At 38.7% G+C, this 21,047-nt stretch overlaps 1 protein-coding gene and 1 long non-coding RNA gene across 6 annotated transcripts in view; one reads left to right on the forward strand and one right to left on the reverse strand.

Annotated features, from left to right (window-relative positions):
* Positions 1 to 813, reverse strand: part of TOX (thymocyte selection associated high mobility group box) — a 217,831-nt gene extending 217,018 nt beyond the window's left edge. Inside the window, exon 1 of the mRNA XM_054633558.2 lies at positions 672 to 813. Coding sequence (XP_054489533.1) covers positions 672 to 773 — 102 coding nt within the window. The 5' untranslated portion in view covers positions 774 to 813. The remainder of the gene's footprint in view (positions 1 to 671) is intronic.
* A 152-nt stretch (positions 814 to 965) lies between these two features.
* Positions 966 to 21,047, forward strand: part of LOC129129845 (uncharacterized) — a 157,669-nt gene continuing 137,587 nt past the window's right edge. For 4 of the 5 annotated variants that reach the window (XR_013184223.1, XR_013184231.1, XR_013184224.1 and 1 more), the window contains exons 1-4: positions 966 to 1,100; positions 6,821 to 6,974; positions 7,129 to 7,216; positions 8,470 to 8,552. This is a non-coding gene — a long non-coding RNA (uncharacterized LOC129129845). Of the gene's footprint in view, positions 1,101 to 6,820; positions 6,975 to 7,128; positions 7,217 to 8,469; positions 8,553 to 10,165; positions 11,884 to 21,047 lie in introns of those variants that run through there. The other variant, XR_013184220.1, reaches the window with a different exon arrangement.

Below are 21,047 nucleotides of genomic sequence, written 5' to 3' on the forward strand. Positions count from 1 at the left end.
TAATCAAGTTACAGAGAAATTGGGAAGGCAGTTGCACAGCCGGGACAAAGTGGAGCCGATGTTCTAAACCGACTTGTAAACACTATGCAGACTTATTATGCACACAGAGAGATGTGTATGCCTCTGTGTGTGTGTGTCTGTGTGTGTGTGTGTGTGTGTGTGTGTGTGTGTGTGTGTGTGTGTACACACACATATGTCACACACACACACACACAAACGTGCTTTTCGGCTCTTTGACACATGAACTGCGGGGCAGAGTTTCTGCCCGTTTGTGGCGGACGCGATCTTTCTCATTAATAAGCGCCCTGGAAATTCAAGTCCCCCGCACCAACATCCCCGTCCACGCCGTTTCTCCGAAAAGATGTTATGGAAAATGCCTCCCCCACCCACCCCCCCGCTCCAGCCGCCCGCCCCCAGACTACTCCGGGGGTTTAATTTGGGGTGCCTGCGGGGGAGCCGGTGTGTGTCCCGGCGGCACCGCTCCGCGGCGGGCGGCACTGCGCTCCCCAAACCCCAAAGCCCGGCAAGTGCCGCTGCCCTCCCTCCGCCTCGCCGGGGAACTTGGTGCGCGGCTCGCCAGAGCGCAGCGCCCGCTCATGCAACGCGCCGCGACAACAGCACACACCGACAGCACAGATAAAACACCTCGCACGACACAAAACACGAGTCACCTTGTTGCAATAGTAGGGGTCCAGGCAGGGGGAAGGTCCCAAACAAGGCGTATCAGGAGCGGCTGCAGGCTGAGGAGGTGGTGAATAAAATCTTACGTCCATTTCACTAAAACATCAAGCAAACTCCTTTCCTTTTCTTTTGGTCGTTAATGTAGGTGCAAAAAGGGGGGTGTGAGAGTGTGTGTGTGTGAGAGTGTGTGTGTGTGTGAGAGAGAGAGAGAGAGGGAAGGGGGGGGGGACACACAAGACTGAGAAGAATAAAAAAAGAGGTGCCTGACTTCAGTAGTCAAACACCTTCCCTGCCTCACATCCGTTTGTGGTTTGTAAAGAGAGAGAGGAGAGGAAAAAAAAAATCTCTTCCAAAAAAGCACCGGTCTGCAGATGTCTGCAAGAGAACCCACGAACCCTCCTTCTTCTACGGCAGGGCAGGTAACTTCGAGTACTTATTGTTTCCCCCGCGCATCGGCACCGGGGCGCTCGCTCCGTGCGTGCCGCTCTTTATGGGAGTCTCGGAGTTGGTTCGCTTCTCCCTCCCTCCCTCTCTCTCGCTCCCTCTGTTCTTTTCCCGTTCTTTCTTTCTTTCTTTCCTTTTCTTTTTGTCTCTCTTTTTTTTTTCTTTTATTAATATTGTTATTATTTATTTGCTTTGGTTTGGTGGAGTTGTATTTTGGTCGCCCACCACACCGAGGGCCTTGGGGGGGCTGAGGGGGAGGTGGCGACAGCAGCCGGGCCCCCCGCGCACCCCCGGGGGGAGCGGGGCGTCCAGGCGCTGGAATGGCCGCCCCGCTCGCTCGGCTCTGCTCTGCTCTGCTCGGCTTGGCTCGGCCCGGCCCGGCCGGGCTGGGTTGGGCTGGCGGCGGCAGGGGACGCACCGCGCTCCGCCGCGGAGCCGCCGCTCCGAGTGTGCCTCACACAAAGGGGCCGGCGAGGGAAGAGCCATTTGCGGCCGCCGGGGCCCGGAGCCGCGGAAAGGGGGCGCTCCCGCGCCCGCCATCCCGCCGCCGTCCCCGCCCTCGCGCAGCGCCCTCCGCCCGGCCCCCGGCGCCGCCCGGCCCCCGCCCGTTACTATGGCACCCCCTCCGCGCCGCGGGGCCGAGCTGAGCCGGGCCGGGCCGCAGGGGTGGCGGGGAGGGGGGCTCGGTGCGCTGCCTGGGGTGGGTCGGGCTCAGAGTGCCGGTGTGGCCGCGGGCAGGTCTCTCGAGGTGCCTCTGTGAGACCCTTGGACCCATTTCTGCGGACCTTTGGCAAAGTTGGGGTCGGGCGACCCCTCCGCCCTGGCAGCCCTCTGAGGCTAGTGTGGGTCGCGCTGTCAGCAGAGCCCTCGTCTCCAGTCCCGGCAGAGTGGAAGCTACGGCCCAGAGTTTGTGGTGGCACACATAGGCTATGATCCATGAGCGTGTCCCAGAAAACAGGAAACAAGTTGAAAGTAAAGCGCACCCGTGAAATATCTCGTCATCTGGGGTCTACGCCATTAATGGTGATGCTCAGGCCTGGGCACACAGGGTGACACCAGGCACAGGATGAAGGAGGGACATTTGAGGAGATGGCCGAACTGTGAGGGGAGGAAGGAAGGAGAAGCGGATGGGGTAGGGAAAATTAGGAGGAGCTCAATTAGGAGCAAACAAGGATGCTGACAAAGGAAAGTTCGGAATCCAGTGGGATGCGGGAGAGGGATTGATGAGCATAACAATAACAAGGTTTAACAGGCAAAAACAATGAAAGAAAAGGTGACTTCAAGACACCACGAGTAATTCCACTGGGTTTCCTGCTGAGTCTTCAGTAGTCTTAATCAGGGCAGAAAGGATGGAAGAGAAAGAATACAGGAAGGACACTATGCTGAGCTTAGATAATGCCCAACAGAGGAATTGTGTTATGAAAAGAAAGGAATGTCTTTTCTCCTTTAAATAAAAACGAATTACTGAGTGCCACACAAACAAGCTGAGATTATGATGATTAACAGGAATGGTTACATTTATCAACACTCATGACCATTTCCATCACAAACCAGTTAGAATCTTAGAAGATTTGTAATGCATGGTGCCACACAAAATTGTCTTCTCATCACTGAAAAAAAATTCTACAGTAAAGATTTCAAGGCAACTCAGTATTGTGGGGGAGCAATTGGCAAATTTCAGGTGAAAAAAATCACTGTTTGTGTGAGGATATACACATACATATATGAAGATATATAATCTCCACCTCAGATATTTTGATATTGTAGAGTCCTTCAGGATTGTGTTAAGTCATGACTTTCTTCCATGTCTAACAACCTGCTTTCATTAAAGCTTAATTATCTGAAAAAAATACGTAAGTAATGCAAATGAAACTCTAGAGAAAACACGTTTGAAGCAATATTCCTATTTCAGGATTATTTGATCAAAAACATCTCTGAAGATACTTGGTTGTCAGTTCAACAGAATTTAGGTTTGATGGCAATAAATGTTTTTCTTAAACATGCAATTACAAAAGGATCTGAGTTGCTTTCTTTTTAATAATGTTTGAAACCCTTCTGGCCTTGGAGAAAAGCTTGAAAACATGACCTAGAAAAAGCTCCAGAAAGCAAAGGAAAAGAAATTAACATATTAAAAAAAAAAAACCACACAAAAAAGCCCAAACCCTCATGATTTTTGGCATCTGACTCATTATTTTACATGTTTGGGATTAGACATTTTGAAAGTTAAAAAATCCTAAAAAAGATTTTCCTTTGCAAGAGATGTACTTGACGCCTGACAGATATATCACTGCTGCAAATGGCTGATATGTGGACCATAATTTGACAAAGTGAATGGGAGACAGATTGCAAGCTCCGTATTGAAAAGCTGCTGTTGAGAAACTTGTTATTCATGGACAGTGGATTAGTTTGCAGCCTATTGTGGAGAGAGGTGGTAGAGATACAGCAATTCGAGATGAGCTGTTCTAGGCAACCAGTGTGTGCAGGTGCATACAAGTGCATGCAGGTACAGAAACGCTAATGCAGAGCTGGAGATGTCAATACCAGAATGACTAGAGTGTCTGATAATAAAAAGTAGAGAATTGGCTTTTTATTTATGTGAAATATTACTGACTGCTGCCTTAGGAAGGGCTTCGGGTTCCTTGGAGTCTGTAGGAGTTTACAACTGTACCGTTTGCTTTGCGCAGCACTTCAAGTTATTTTCAGTACTTAATGATGCAGGCCCTGAGAGTTATAAAATTTTTCCTGCTACTTACAGAGATGATTTAATCATCAAGATGGTAAAACACCTGAGATTTGTGGCACTTATCTGTACAGTTGGTAAAAATTAAAGAGCTAAGTATATATATTATTCTGTTAGAACATTTTCTGTTTTGTAGGGAACATGTTCTCTAGGGTTTTCAGAATAATGCGTTTGTGGAGACCAGAACTAAAATTGTTAATAATATTGTAGGTTTTGCCTTTATGGACTGAGAAAGCAAGGGCCTTTGCAGGATAATTCAATGGTATATCAAACTTGGCCACTTTAGCTCATGGAAGTGCATTTTCCAGAAAAAGAAAAAAAAAAAAAGTTAAAACAGATTTAAAAGAATGAATCAATTTTTAGAAGCTCAAAAGGAAGGAACATTTGTTCAGAAGGGCACTGAGTTTTTAAAGCCATTCAACATTCAAGTGAATGTCTCCAAAATAGTCTTGAAAGAGGTTGCTATACCAGCATATGAGAAGAGTGTTATTGCCTTTCTCATATAAATAGGAACAAATGCCTTGAGGAACATGATCTTTATCTGCCAATACTAAAAAAGTTATTCTTTTAAATGCTGTCTGCTGGAGTTAGACTGTGCAGTGTAAATACTCTCCACGCAATGGAGAACTCGTATGGCATTCCTTGCCAAACAGCATTGTGGATGCAAGAGGTTTACACAGCAGACTGGAGACCTAAGAAGGTCGTTAGATAGACAAACCATAAATGGATCAGTAACTCCTCTGAGCTGAAAAGAGCTGGAGGTAGAGGACATGGAAGTAGGTAGTGGCAGTATTTGCCCTCAGTTTGGGCTGTCACGTCTAGAGCCGTCACTGGAGGCAGAGTGCTGCTCGGACACACCCGCAGTCTGAACCAGTCTCATTTGAGAATGCACAGTCTTTGCAGTGGCCAGGTGAACAGAATTCAGTGGAACAAGTAACTGTGTCTGATATGACAGGTTATTTTCTTGTGTATCCTACTGTCTGACCCAGCTGGTCTGTCTAGTGTGTTGGGGGGCCATCAGCAGACATAACTAATGTACGCAGCCAAAGAGAAATAAAGTATTTTAGTTTAAAAAACAACAGTCCAACATCTTTTTGTTTAAATCTCACACACATATAGCCAGTTTTATTTGAGAGCACTAGATATCTGATCATGTATTACAAAGAGCAGACTTCCTGGTCTTCCTAGAAAGAAGGAAATGTGAGACTGTGATGATGGCTTAGTATTTATTATACTTAGGCTAGGCACCACAAGAATCTCTTCATGAGGCTGGCTCTTCTTTAAAGAAAAGTTTTTTGCTGCATATTTTTTAAAAGAGTTGGATTGGAAAATCATTTTGCTTCTTGCTTTGGTAGCCAGGAGGAATAGATAAGCTAAAAGGGAACCAATGAGATTTTGCTAAGAAAATCCCTCCTGCTGAAATTTTTGATTTACTGACTAACTCACAGCACTGTTTACCATTCATAACAAAGGCCAATGCTCATCCATTTCTAGATAGTAGTTAATTAAATAATAATAGGACAAAGGGTCTGTCTCTTTTGTGTGGATGTCCTGTTTCATGTTCTTAATCTGGATATGACACTTGGATCTGGGAAGATGCAAATGATAATATATTAAGATTGCAGAATATTTAAAACAATGTAATTAATCTGGTTATTTAATCAGAATGAACTCAAATCCTTTAAGAAATTGATTCATTTTAAGTGTTGACATTCTGTGCATTTACAAGTGAGCATAAATCAATGTGAAAAAAGAGGTCTTCAATACAGTATAAAAACTTAATAGGTGTAATATATATTTCAGAGTATTTAAACAGTTTGTAAGGCTACCTGATAGTGTGTCAAACAAAGTGTAATGAAAGAGCTAGATATTTTATTATTTTAGCTATTGCTCCTGTCCTATTTCATTTGTTGTGGTGAAAATGATGGGCCCCAAATTATCACACTTGTATGAAAATAAATTGTCCTCTATAAGGAAGTACAAATCACTTCTAAAAGTTAAAGAGAGCCCCTGACTTCCCTTTGCTACAAAGCAGAGAGAAAACCCGAGTATTGCCATATCTTCTTAGTCCAAAAAAATCATACACAGACAATTTAACACTGGAGGAGGAATTGACACATGGGTTGAAGCTGAACTGTGTTTTGCATCTCAGAAAAGATTCTTACAACTCATCTGCCATTGCCCCCAGTAGGAATTAAGGACAAAATATCTCAGAGAATCAAGAACTTAAATTACCATGAAAGAAATATAAAAATGTAAAATTCACCTTGCATATTTGCAGCTTTGATCCATTCCCATATGTCTCAAAGACACTGCCAGCTGGTTCAATTCAAATTACCAAATTAAATGTGGCCTTGCAGACATGGGGAAGGTAGGCCAGTCTCAAAAGAAAACATTTTACTGGGCTTTCGATTATTTCTCATGGTCAGAGAAACAAAGGGAAACATGAAGTTCCTTTTATTCTTTTACTGTATTATCTATCTTATCAAGGTTTTTATATGAGCTACACTGTCCACATGGTATGAAGGAAGGAAGGCTCAAAAATACATCACAGTGTGATGTATGCTAGCTCTCAATTTCAAGATATACTCAACTGCTAAGGTTGCCAATTTTCCACTCTTCCACTTATCTTGTTAGATCAATCATGAAACACCCAGAAGTATAGGGAATCAGGAATTTTTGGTTTTGTGCTGTTTTTTTTCTGAAGTGTACTGGAGGCCTGTACTTGTACTTAGAGTTCAGTAACTTAGATTTTTTTTAAAGGAAAGTTACATTTTCAACAATTTATTTGACGGTTTAAAAGCTGTCTAAAGGCATTTTGGTTTCTCCTCCAAAAATTGAGGATTCATATAAGTTGTATAAATGTTATCTGGAGACTGCATCATATACAGATGTCTTGAGGACAAATCTGTATTCATGGTTGCTACCATTAACAATACCCATCTGTATTTGCAGGTATTTTACAAATGTACATATTAATATGTCAGCTGAATAGTCAGGAGAAAGTAAAGACTGAGCAGACGACTGGTCACCAGCAGAGGAAGGGTCTGTATCACCAGTTTACCCATGGCATTCAACAGGGAATTCTCATCTGCAAGACAGATGCCAAGTAGGTGATTAATCAGTTTTCAATTCAGAACAATGATGTCATCATTGTCCTATTTGATAAACCCCCAAACAGAGTTGAATTGCCCCTGCATGAGCTCCCCTGACATGAGGGTATCATTGCAGGCTTACTTAAAACCTCTTCTTTTCTGTTTCAGATGTCTTTTGCTAAAGAAAATTTTCATTTTCATTTATATTCACAAGGTCTCTGTGAAGAGAGAGATGTTTCTTAAATCTCTGGGCAAGGTAGGTGTTTCAACAGGAGGCTCCCACCCCAAAGCAGTGAGGCAAAAAAGTAGTCTAAATACATTCTTTTACGTGAGTTTAATTAGTAGTTTAATTCAAGCTCAGAATTATAGATGTTAATAGAGAGAGGGGTCCAAACTCTATTCTCTCTGAATACATGTAAGTATAGTAAAGTTCAGAGAGTAAAAAAATTATTTTTTAGGGCTAGAAGGTAATACAGTTTATCTATTATCTCATTTTAATTTTTTAGCTAGAGAAAATAAAATTACTTGCTTGAATCTATTTTTCTCCCTTTGGGATTTATGATTGCTGTCAGAAAAGCACCACAGAATGGGCACAGTTGGCATTTCAAGTGTAAAAGGTTGTGACTGAGGTACAATAAAAGTATGTTGGGGGTTTCCATTAGAGCTTCCTGTTGTAGCAAATAAATCCCATTCCATTCACACTTGATAGGCTGAAACAGATATGTCATCTGCATGTCATCTGCAGTCAGTTTTTAAGGGGCATGATATACTGTTAGGACTGCTGACTTGAGAGCAAAATTTACTTCCTTGCTGAGATTTTGGCATTTTTCTGGTGGATCTCTAGGAACTTCAGATCCCCTTCCTTATAACTGTTATGGGTTTTTTTTTTCTCGATGGAGTTGTCACTCTTAAGTCTAATAAAGACTCTCTGTCTTCCTTTTCTGGGCTTTCTAGTTTGACAGTTTTGTGTTATAACTTTGTTCCACAATAAAAATAAAAAAGCTCTGGGTGTTAAGGAAGTCCTTGGAAAACTGTAAGTGATAGAGTCAGCATTTACAGAACATATCACAACAGGTCTGACTGACCTTGGCAGCAATAGGAGATCACCATTTCTCATGGATGAGCTTTTCTTGAATGTCTGTCTTTTATGCTGTATAAGGCAGAAATACCTTTTCTAGGTCAAGGCTACTGTTTTCTGTTTCTCTTACTCTTTAACAGAGATTGTCTACTACTGTCAAATATTATCTGTTTAAGGAATTTCTCTCAATCCCCTGTGTCTTGTTCTATGGTATCTTAAGATAAATCTACATCACTGGTATTATTTTATAGTCTTACACTGTTTTGTTGAGGATTATTTGTTTGAGGATTTTGAATGGTTTACTTTTATCACAGTCAGACTGCAAAGATTAATGTTTGTGGACGTCCTCCAAATCATCTCCTTTACTCTGGCTACCAGAGTGTAATCAACACTGTTTTCTTGTTGGAATGGCCATTGTCCTTTTTTTTTAGCAGTTGGCAGGAGTACCAGTTAGAGGGAATGAATCGTCTACGTTGGCTGTTCATCTTTAAAAATTGACTCTTCAGTAGCATGTGTAAGTATAAAAGAATTAAATATACATATTTATCAGAATCTATGAAACACGTGGAGGGGAACTCCCAGGCCACATTTGAAATTATCACATTTCTAACAATTTGTTGAATGCATATAGATTTATAGATAATAGCTGCGTGGAGACAGTTGCCTGACTGCATAATACGCTGATAATAATTAAGTAAAAACAAATAATAATTTGAAATAAAAGAGCATGAAAAGAAACTCAGACTCATTTACAGTTGTAGAATATAGGAAAAAAAACCTCCACCATCCTCCTAAGATACCCTCCCCCTCCTCACAGTGGAATTTCCCTGATTGAAGTTATGTTGAGAAGACACAATTTGCAATTTGCCCAAGAGGTCAGCAGGTCCAAACTACTGTACCACAGTGTAGGAGGTGGTTTCAAGGCTGACAGCCCCCTGGAAGGAGGATCTGCAAGCATCTTACTTTCTTTTGAATAAAGTGTGACCTCCACTGGTCGTTGTTGTATTCAGGAAAATGGGAAAAAGTCCATCATGGAAGAAGGCCCCAAGACATTTTGTGGCACAAAGTCTTGCAGTGTCAACTGCAAGGTTCCTACTTAGTTCACTGGAGAAATATGTAATAGGTATTTACATATGTTTAAGGGGAGCTGCAGGGGGGCAGGGAGAGAGCTGAAGCATGTGCTTGCACTTGCTGAGAGTCATGCATGTCCAACATCTGCCTGCCTGTCTCTCGTGAGTGTGATTTGTAAGGTATGTGTTGAAAAATAAAAGCAAGAATATTTGGTTGCCAAGACTAATACATACATACTTTTCCTTCATTTTTCTCACATCTGTGTTTCTGTAATGACTTTAAAAAATGAAATTATTAAAAAAAAACCAACCAAACAAACAATAAAACCCCCCAGACTGTCCAGGGCAGAATTCAATCCACAAAGAGAATGCAAACTGAAATAACCTTAAAATAGAAAGTACCTTTAAGGAGAAATGTAACATAAAGAAGAGGTTTAAGGAACCTGAGCACAAGTCATTTTTGCTACAATACATAGCCACACTGAAGAGAGTAAAGGGTAGGAAGACACAATATTTCTGAATTTCCATGTCTTTGTGGGTTTAAGTCAGACCCTTAACCTTATTTGAATATAGTATTTTTTTGGTTTAATACATTTCATACAGAATGTATAAAGAAGATTTAATAACTGTCTCTTAGCTGTGGTTTATCTCTACCTCAGAGAAAGCTAAAATGAGTTTCTAGTGAAATGGCTGAAAGAGCATACACAGTAAGTCTTCTATCAAATTGTTTCCAGTCTTGCTGATTTGTAAAAGATTTTTTAGAAAGATTCTGGCTTTTTATATAGAATGTTAAAGTTTGATTCTGTGCCCAAAATTTATAAAGCAAACCACAAATAACCAGTGGAAGTCTAGCTTGCCATGTTCTGTTTTTTGAAACTCCTGAGATTACTTTGCTATCACGTGGAATTTGTGCTAGTATTTAACCCAAATTTTACTCTCAAAAAGAAAATTGTATTATAGTGTATTACATATTTCTGGCTGTAATAGCAATTAAATATCTTGGAAGAAACTAATCAAATCCCCAGGCTTCTCTGTCTTTTTTGTTTTTCTCTTTCAGAAGTGCATCACAGATAAAGGACTAACTTTGTGAACATACTCCTGTGGTAGAAAGGACAAAAATGAACAATTCTTATGTAATTAGTCACCCGACACAAGTGTTCTAGGATAAGATCTTCTGAAGTATCATAGCAGAAATATAAATGGAACACTTAGAGTTGCTGTTGTCAGCTGTTAAAAATGGAAGTATTTCTGCAGCATTTCAGGTTCTCGGGATAGTTGTACATCAAACGAAGGTATTCTCGTGGCATTGAACTGCACAAGGGTAGTTAACTGCTTTCCTCCTGCCCCAGAAGCCAAACAGCCCACTGGCACCAATTTAAGGCAACAAAATCAGGCTGGACCAGGCTTGTGTTTGCCCTGCTTCCCTATACTTTTGTCTGTCTTAGGTGGTATAAAGGCATTTCTTACATTTGAATGTGCTGCAGTGGTTATTCAAATAGATGCAGTTTCCTAACATTCCAGCTCAAACACTGAAGTGCAGTAAACTTGAGCTGACTGGGCATCAAAAGGCATGAACCAGCAGTGCTAATACAATCAGTCTCATGAGATCACTACTGCTGAAAACTGGGACTACAGCACATGGGTATTATTGTGTCTCTTCCATCAGCTTCTCAAAGTGCTCTCCATGCACACCCAAGAAGGCCAGACAATTTCTCCCTTAACGTATTGGAAATAAATTTGTTGAGGTACACATGTTTTCACACACAGCTTAAGGGATATGCTCCCATAATTACTAGCACTGCTTATAAGTCAGGAGTTAGTGCAGGCACAGCATCCAGGTGTAGGGTGTTATTACTGGTTCTGCTTTGGAAACATACTCAAGTGTGCCTCTCTGCCATCTGGCATTTCTGATTCAGGAGAATATCTGTATTTTCTTGTCTTCCTTGAACATTAAAATCAAGGGTCAAGGTCTGCTTTTTTCTTTTGTACAGTTTGGTTCATTTGGGAGTTGTTCCTAACATAACAAAGCTGTGGTTTTGCAGTAGGCTTCAGCAAATTTAAATCTGTGCTGCTGCTGAAGATGGTGGGACAGCTCTCTTTCCCTTCCTGCTCCAGCTGTATATTCTGCTGTCTCCCTAGGGAGAATGAGCATACTTCTGGCTTCAAGGTCAGCTGTGACAGGAACCATCTGAAAATTAGTGTGTGGCTCAGATCTTAGGTGGATCATTTTGTATTTTTGATCTGGCTGACTCTGAGGCAGCATGAGAACTGATAATGAAATGAGAGGAGTATTTACCTAGATCTGAGGAGAGGAGGGGGAGGGAGGTGGTGAGTGGGCCTGCCTCTTGGCACACTCCATACTTAGGGTAGCTTAAGCCAATAATGAAACAGCACCTAAGAGTCTGCTTGCTAAACTCAGAGGTGAAATGTGCTTCTGGTATTAGGGAAGACCAAACACTGGAAAATTCCAATGCTTTTTTTTTTTTAACTTTCTGTGTAGTGTAATTTCCAGAGAGCTTGAAGCAAAGCCATCATGCAGGAAAAATAAATAGTAGATATTGAGTGGAACAATAGTAAGAGTTAGACACCTCACATAGACCCAGTTTTCCAAATTTTTTTCCATATAACTCCAGTAGTTTTCCCTAAAATGTTCTGTGGTGGGGAGAACGTTAAAAATACTCTGAAACACACCAACAATTATCAAAAAGGTACACACAAAGTTCATAAGCTTCAACTGGGATGAAAACTTATTGAAATAAATTTTTTACTAACCTGTTTTTTTTAAGCAATTCAATCCTTCTTCCTGAAATTCCTACCTAGACAGACCCATGAAAGCTGTGGTACTGGAGAGGAAGTGATGTCTCAAAGTTACTCAACATGTGAGTTGGGTAGGGAGCAGGGGGACTGTGAGGGGAAAGGAGGGGGAGTGGGCGAAACATGGATGGATGGATCTGAGATTATGCTGCAGCTGAGATTGAAATAAAATTTCACCTTAAAATGGGGTGGCTGCTGCTTCTATAGAAGTCTTGGGGATAATTCATCTACCACTTGATAAATTGGCAGGGTTTCTTTCCAGGTTCTCTTTTCTATTCTCCTTTGTGCTTTGTATGTGTATACATGTGTGTGAGGTATGTGTATGTAATTTTCAAGAGATCTGGCCCTCTCTTTCTCCTTGGCTAACTTCTGAAATAGAGCTGTCAGGATGATTCCAGCATTTGGAGCCATATTCTTCCTGACAGAATATAACTCTTTTTCACAGTTTTCCTTTTTTATGGCCTGAAGTCAATGGGAATATTCAATGCAACCTAAGGTCAGGTTCCTGAATTTTAACACAATTTCCCATGAGAACTAGAAGAACGAAAATTCCTTTAAGACAGGGAAGAAAAAGTGGAACGGTAATGTCAGGACAAAACACTTGTTATGTGGCTTTAAAAAAGCAGCTTGAAGAGATTTCAGATCTAGGGGGAGGTGAGCTTCATTTAATCTGTCCAGGAATTTAACAGCAGTCACAGAGTTATCAGTCGCTTGTACAAAAGGGTTGAACTCTCATAGCGACTGGCTGTGCTAGCAATCTTGAAATTCAGTAGGCCAGCTGCAAGAAGATTCATCAAGTTAAGTAATTTCAAAAATGTATTGAAATATAACATATGCAGCCATATAAAATATATGATGTGGCAGGATTTTAAGCAATGCCTTAGCAATATAGCTGTATGTATAGCCATGGGCTAGACAGAAATACAACCACTCTTTTCTAGAAGACAGAAAAAGGGTTGGTTATGAGCTGAACAGGTTTGACTGATTCATTTATGTCTGATCAATGATATTATTTGATGCCTTGGAAGGCAGAGGTTGTGCACATTCAGTCAACAAAAAATTTTGTAATACTGAAAAGAAATGGTGATGTTAATTTATTTTCTGCAAAGGAAGAGGTTTCATGCCTGTGCCCACCTCCACAGAGTGGAAATTCACAGAGACCTAGTTTTTATCTAGGCAGAGTTTCTCATATATCAGTGGAAATTTTAGATCTCTCTAATATCAGTTGTACTTTGAAAAATCTAAATTTTCTTGTTTTACATATTTCTGATGTCAAGTCTTACATATTGCATTAGTGAAATAGGATGAGAATGAAGGTGTTGCTATTTACAAACTCTTTGAAGATGTAAGGTGCTGTATATATATATAAATCATCCATTTCATATGAATTTGGATGTGCTAAAAATGCTGTACATTTCATTGGTGATAAAGCATCATGATCAATGAAGAATCTGAATATTAAAGTTAGAGGAGAGTATTTTATTTTTACAATGTCCCTGTATATGTTCCATTAAGAAAGACAAAATATGCTTTATTAATGTAGTATTCCAAGCTCTTTTTGCTTCCCCAAATGTCAGCTCTTTTTGCTTCCCCAAATGTCCCCAAACTTTGTTGCCATCCTTGAGAACAACTAAAAAGTGAGACGTTTTTCTGTTTGGAGGCACTTACCTTCCAGTAATAACCCTATCTTACCAATGGTTTAAAAAAAAAGGTTTTAAATTAAAACATTGGCTAAAAATTATATCATGATATCTTTTGATGTAGAATTGCAGAGATTAAGATAAACTCCACAGAGTAAAACATGCTGTAGGTAAGAGAAGTGGAAGCAGTCTGGCCTGTGGCAAGATGAACTACGAAAAGTCCAGTTTTATAAATTATGTCCAATTACATTTAAGTTTTTTAAGGAAAACCTATTCTGCAGAATATTTAAAGTCTTGAATGTGCCCCTTTGATTTTGTGCTCTCTCTTAATTTTTTTAGTCTTTCCATAACAGTTATTTCTATTCTGTTTTCAGTCTGCTTCATGTTCCCTTGTCTTACCTCTCTATCCCTTTCCCCCTCCTCCACATCCTTTCTCTCTTTCTCATGTAATCTCAGAGCTGTTAGAAAAAATGCTGCTTTTTTTTTCTGCGTAATGTTCTTCAGCTTTAGCAATTTTCCATTTCACTTCTTTCTTGTTATACTGTTTCCATTTAATATTTTGGGAGAAAAATCATTCTATTTTAAGTTGAGCCAAATACACCATCACAATGTTTTGGCCCATGTTAGTTTTTTTTTCAAATATAAAGTTTATTTGCAGTTTCCTGTGCTCTCCATTTGACTGCTATTAAAGGAGGAGGAGGGGGAAAAAAGATATTAACTTTTACCATCAGCAGAAGGTGTATCTTTACAAATGTCACTGTTTCTCGTCCCTGGTTTGTTTTGTACTTGTAGTAGCATGGAAGCTCTGCAGGATTGTTTACACAGCCTGGGTCTGACAATAACATAACTTGTTTGTAGGATGACATTGGTCTGGAGCTAAAATGATTACAGTATGTTTTAGGGGATGATGCACTCTGAATGAGTTCTAAGGAGAGAAATAAGTTGAATTATGTACTACAAAAAATTGTTAGGACAGTGTAGTGTTGTGTGGACAGCTGTGGGTTATAAGAGCTGGTTTGGAGGTGGAATGCAAGTGATTTTAAGTACAGTCCAGGATTTTTAAAATCAGAGGTGCTTTTATCAAAAAAGTACCTTCTACTAGTAGCTACTGTATTTTCAGAATAAATGAAGACTGAAGGAAACAGGATGATTAATTTTACTACTGATTTCTGTTTATTGCTGCAGAAAGCATCTTTGCATTTAATCCATGACTGTTCTGTCCTAGCTGATACTTTTTTAGAGTTTATATAAAAAGGCTGTATAAAAGGGGACAAAAATGATGACACCACTTATGATACAAGAAAGCTGGCAAATAACTATAGTACCACAGCATTTAGGCACCATGGTGATAGGTGCCTTAGAGATACATGCAAGAGAGACAAACAGAATGAGTCAACGTATTGCCCAATTTGCATAAAATTTTTCATAAAATAACTTGCAGTATTTGAGAAAGAAAATAAATATTTGGTGTTTGGGTTGCTATGGTGTTGTAGTAGTGAAAAAAGCAAAACTATGAACAAACAGTCTATGCTGCATTATGAGTTTACTAAGCAGACAGGCTTCTAAGTAACAAAGTGAATACGAAAAAAGGCTTTAATTATGTAGAGGTTAGTTGTGATAACAGCTAGTGTAATGACAGCTTTTTCTGTCCTCTTCACTTAGGAAGATCTTAAACACTGATTTCAAGAAACTCTGAAGAGGGTTGTGCAGCAAGTGCTGTGAATTTCTGTATTTACTCCTTACTTTGATTTACTTCTTTGGACTTAGTGATAGAAACAGCAGGTTTTGTCAGCCTCTGAGAGCATTTCCTGCTTTTCCTTTCAGTTGGGATGAACTGAACTGAACTCATATTTTACTGTGCTTCTTTTTAATTCAGAAGCATTTTTAATAGATTTTTCAATCCAAGGGGGATGAGTGCTCTCTTTTGCATGCTCTTCTACACTAACATCTGGTTTCAGCAGACCTCTTAAACACATTCCTAAGTGCATCCTTAAATATTTGGTTGGTCATATGCCTAAGGGAGTACAGTAGTCACATTAAAGAGCAGGATATTCTTAAGTGCTTTTTTGAATAGAGACCTAAATGGGAATGAAAAGACAATTATGTACTTTTAATTGCGTGCATTAATTAGCCAAGTATATGTTTCATTTACTAACATTATCTTTTGTAGTTATATAACTTTAAAGAATACAGAAAAGTACTTAATCCAAATTTTGTTCAATAGATGTATTTTAATAAGTATACTTACCAGCAGTATAATTTAGCTGCAAAGGTGTTGATAAAGAATAAATGGTTGCTTCCATTCAGCACACATATTTTTCTAGTAAATGAACTTGCAATACTGAGAAAAGGGTTTAGGGGGGATAAAGAAGAAGGAAAATTGAGAAATTCATGGTAACTTTTTGGAAGGCGCATCAAAGTTTAAGAATTTTTTGCCTTTGCTACAGTGTAATTATTTTTCAATTGTTGCTTCTGACTGAGCAGGCAATAACCTAGTTTTTTCTGTTAGGCATGAACGAATGAGCAAATTTAAGAATTAAGTACCCACACAGAATAAACATGTCATTTTGTAGTTTATGAAACATTTGGCTCTGATAATGCAGCTCAAGAAAGTCATACTCTTTTCTAATGAGTGAATGGCTTGAAATGGGTTCTGTATCACAGTCTGAAAAATGTAGTTACTTTATCTAATTTGCAGTCCTTTTGCTAGGGGCAAGGGTAAGAAATTTAGGGATGAGTTAACATATCCAGCCCTCTTATGGAACTGCATGGTACTCTTAGAAAGGAGGGAAAAGTACTGAGCAGAAATGATAGCAAAATTAGACATCAGTATTACACTAGAGTTACTGAAATTTAAGCTCAATAGAATAGTCACCTGAAATATATTTTTTAATTCTGCTTAACTTTTTCTGAAAACTCTCTCAAGAATGGTATATTTTACAATATTTTTCCTTGCAGATAACTTTAAATAAAAGAAAGCTATTCCCCAAATGCATACTTGTGTAAGCATTTGGAATGCAGTAAGTGTGTTTTCATTATGACTGAACAATTTCAGCTGTGAGCAACTATACAGCAAGAAGAAGAAAAAATGCATCTTTGGAGGTAAATTAAATTGCAGTACCCAAAGAATTGGGATCTGCCTTTTATAATTTAGACATGAGAAAACTAAAATAAAACTAAAGGTTCAAACTAGATTCTCCACTGCTTTTGAATGCCTTCATAAAAAATGAAATTGAAATGGAGTATAGGGAATGACAGAACTTAAAAATATTTTTCTCTGCATTTTCAACATGTACTCATCAATGTGTACTCTGTAAAGATTCTGTCTACAACTCAAAAAGCCTTTCTAAATGAAATTCAGCAAAAAACAATGGTCTGTCTAAGCAGAAATGATCTTATCCAGGCCAGTCATTTGGATAGTGTATGGCAGTGTATTTGTGTATATCTATGTCTATGAAGACAATTTAGAAAAGAGGGAGGGAAAAAAGAATCCTGATAATATTATTTGTAAAGTATCTCTCCCCTGAATGATATTTCACCATCTAAAAGACTAATTAGATTGCATGATTACATGACTCTCCAGAGTTTTGCATCTTAGCAATAAAATCCCCACAGAGTCATTTATCATGTCAAAGGGTCAGTGGTATTTTTTGGGGTATTCATCTGGATAGATGAAAAACAAACACTGCAGTTTGGAAATTTGTAGATACATAGACATAACCTGTGAATGAGTGATCTGCAAGATTACAGACTGGATGCTCTTGAAATGGAAACATGAAAGGCATTTCTGTGCATAAATGCTAGATGTCTTTTTTAAAGTTCAAGATACTTTTAGTTACAGCCAGCCCTCAAACACTTCTGGATGCCTCCAAATGCAGTATCACAATGGCAGTCAAAAACATATGGAGTGAGTCCACAAAGGTATAAGGAAGTGGATTTTGCACTTCTGATTTTTTTTTTTGGTGGTTTGGTTCTTTTAGCACAAACCAATTTGTGTTGCAGGCAGGCCAACATGTCACTGCTAGTGTCACAGTTATATTCAGCAGTCTTCTTGGCTGAAGTTTGATAAATGTATCTTTGGAAGATCATAATTTTTCTAAATGGTATGATTTTTTCAGTGAGGACTTTGGTCTTGAGTCTGCAAAAATCAACCCTTTTGATTGACTTTAAAAATACAAACAGTGCAGTCCTTTGGGAAAGACCCTTAATTTCCAAAAACACGTCAGGCTGGACTCTACAGACAGACTTTTATGCTTAGTACTGTGAGTGCTTATCTTGCCTAATTTCAAAATATCCCAGATCAGCTGCAGGATAAGGCCAGGAGGATTTTCATCCTGAGTTATCAATGTCTTCAGTACAGAGACATGTCTTTTTTGGATAATGCCAGGAGAAATGCAAATGCTTTAACCATGCATTGACCATGCAGAGCAGAGTAGTCTTTTACATTCAAACTCTATTGGAATTCTCAAAGTAAGCATTCTTTTCCCCAGCTAACCTATATAACTTAACTGGTAGCTGTTAGTGGTCTATCAATTATATGTGTGGAAATTTTGGCCTCCAGCATTCCCACTTCAGAAAGTTTCCCAACTAATGGTTTCCTGAGTATGCAGGGATAAGGGACTGCTAAGGGCTTAGTAACTATGGCCTTCTCTTACAGAAAGGGAGACTTAGTTGTCTTTTGGGTATAAGACATTTAATTTTGAAAAGTTTACTGTTTTATTTTTTTAAATCAATTGATGGATCCTGGGTCTCTCCTGCTGCAGGCTGTAATTCATGTCACTCACCTTGCTACCATCTTACTTTCTCCATCTTTCCTAATGAAATTTTTTGGCAGGACAAGAGCTGGAAAATACTTCTGCATCTGGTTTTCTTTGGGAGGAAAGACTTTGTGAAGTGTGAGGTGTGAGGAAATTCCCCTTTGGATTATGAAAGCAGTGCTTATAATAAAACTATATGTTGTGACTCTTCAGTGGATGGAGGTCTGTTCTTCTCTGCATGCTCAATGCAACATAACTGTGTAGATTAAGGACTTTTAATAGTCCCTTCCCTTTGATATTCCCAGTTTCTCCTGAGTGCACTGACTTTCCTAGGTAATTTCTGTTGTGTGCCATACCTAGGTCTCCCCAGGACTTCTTGAGAAATTTTGCTAGCTAAGCTGGATGCCAGGAATTCTATTAAGTGGTAAATTGGCCTGTCCCCTCTCCTCCCTTCTTCCCCATACCCCAACCCCCCCTCACTAACAAAAGGAATGTCTTTATATTCTAAAAGTTGTTATTATAAAGTGCATTACTGGACTAGGGAAAGACTGAAATTGCTACTTATACTCATTCTTCATTATGTGAGTGACCTTTGGTAATGCAAAATCATTCAAAAGTACTGTTAACCAAGAACTTGGCAATAGAGCATCCTGTGGGCAGAGAAACATCTTAATCCCTTTCTTCTTCAGAATTTCAGAATTTAAAAGCTTTCTTTATATTCAGTTGGGATTCCCCTTTTTTTTTTTTTTCCTGGGTTTGTCTTTAATTTGTCATAAAGTACAGATCACAAGAGAGGAGCTGGGAGGTGGAGCAAAAAACATTGGTCAGAGTTACAGGGAAAAGATCTTCCATTTTTTGAAGATGCATCCAAAAGAAATTATTTTTAGTCTGTAAAGTCTGATGCATCTCACCTAGTTTCAGGTGCCCCTGGTAAGGGGCAAAAAGGAGGTCACCCTGAATTTTTCCAATTGGATATGGAAAGTGGTGGTCAATTCCAAATAGCTCACCTCACATTTTCTTGGTCCTTCACCACTGATTGTAAGGCAGAACAAATTAGCTTGCCACTTAGGAAATAGGTGTTTTAATAAGGTTAAAACTCTGGCCTTAAAAATCATATATCCTATGATATTTTAATCCTAAAGAATGGAAAGAAAAAAGACTGATTGGGATTTTCAGAAGACGTTTATCTTCCATTGATTTCAATGGGACTATATGAATACTTTGGAACTTAATGAGGTTCCTGAGTACCTTGAGAAACTGTCTCTACAAACCTGAGTTTCACTGAAAAGAAATAAAATTAAATATATTAAAAGCTATGTCATACAATAAAATCAGAATTTGATGTTTTAGACAGTTCAGTAGCTTTTAAAATATTAAACTTTTGCCCACTCATTTCCTAATAATTGGATCTTCAGTTTGTTTAGGATGGTCTGGATGCACCATAAGATTCTATGAAGAAAAAGATACTTTATAAAAATAAACAAATTCAGTCAAGTCTTGTTGGTAGTGGGAAAAGTTTAAAATGTAACTTAATTTTTGCCCACCTGCTTGTATCTTTTTTTCAGACATGAGAGATTAGGAATGGATTTTGCTTTAATAAAGTGTGCCTGCTGTGATGTTGCTACTGTTTCTAAATGGGATGTCTCATTCCTTGTGATATGAAACTCCACAATTCCATTTTATTGGGCAAGCAAGGCAATCCTTCATTAGCTCAGAGCTCCACTGACTTCAAGAGGGTGTAATGCCAAGGTGTAAAGTCTTCCATATAGAACCCTGCATGAAAAATTTAGCAGGGTTGAGCCTGAACTTGGCTATATTTGTATTTCTTGCAGCTGAAATATGCTATCCTGTGATAACAGCATCTGTAATCTCTTAGTAGGGTATTACAGAAAGTGAACAGCACTATGTTTATAATAAACAGGAAATTGTATACTGTTAGTTATTAATTAGCATAGAAGGACATGTACATAAAAAATTATGAACTAAAATGGAGAGCATGTTCTGATGTAGTGCATTTTTGCTTGTTATGTTGCTAACATTTGTATTATTATGCAAATAAGCAAATATGTGTAGAAATCCTGTATTTATGATTTAGCATTATTAAACAATTTCAGAAGGAATAGCTGGCACCTCCTTTCTTATTAAAACACTTGTGTAGTCACTGGAGTGATAAATTTTTTAAATTATTTTAATATAATAAATATAATAATTAATATAATTAATAAATGAAATAAATATAAATAATAACAAATAAAATAATAATATAATAATTTTTTAAAGGATCATACATATATTTATTGTTACTTTAGTTTTTCCCCTATGTCATTTTTAACAGCAGTATGGAGTGACTTTAGTATGTTTCAGCAGAATATTTCAAAAATAACACAAATCTGTTGCAAAAGTTACTACTTGAAAAAGTTCTTGTACCTTATAAAGTGCTACTTATGAATACAATAAGTGACATAAATATGCCAATAAATCTGACTTGATCTGAATCACCCTAAATCTAGGTGACATACCCATCTATAAAACACATCAGAAATGAAGTACAGGTGCATCATGAAGGTGAAGTTAAGGAAGTTCTGTAGTGAGGTCTTTGATAAAACTTTATTTTGTTAATTATAAGAGGTGAAAATTAAATAAATGCTAGCTTCTGCAATGAATGAAATAATTTAATTCCAAATACAATAACTGTAAACTTTGCATACCTAATTAATGTCTTCTTTCT

Source organism: Agelaius phoeniceus, chromosome 1, assembly GCF_051311805.1.
Source record: "Agelaius phoeniceus isolate bAgePho1 chromosome 1, bAgePho1.hap1, whole genome shotgun sequence".
Classification (NCBI taxonomy): domain Eukaryota; kingdom Metazoa; phylum Chordata; class Aves; order Passeriformes; family Icteridae; genus Agelaius; species Agelaius phoeniceus.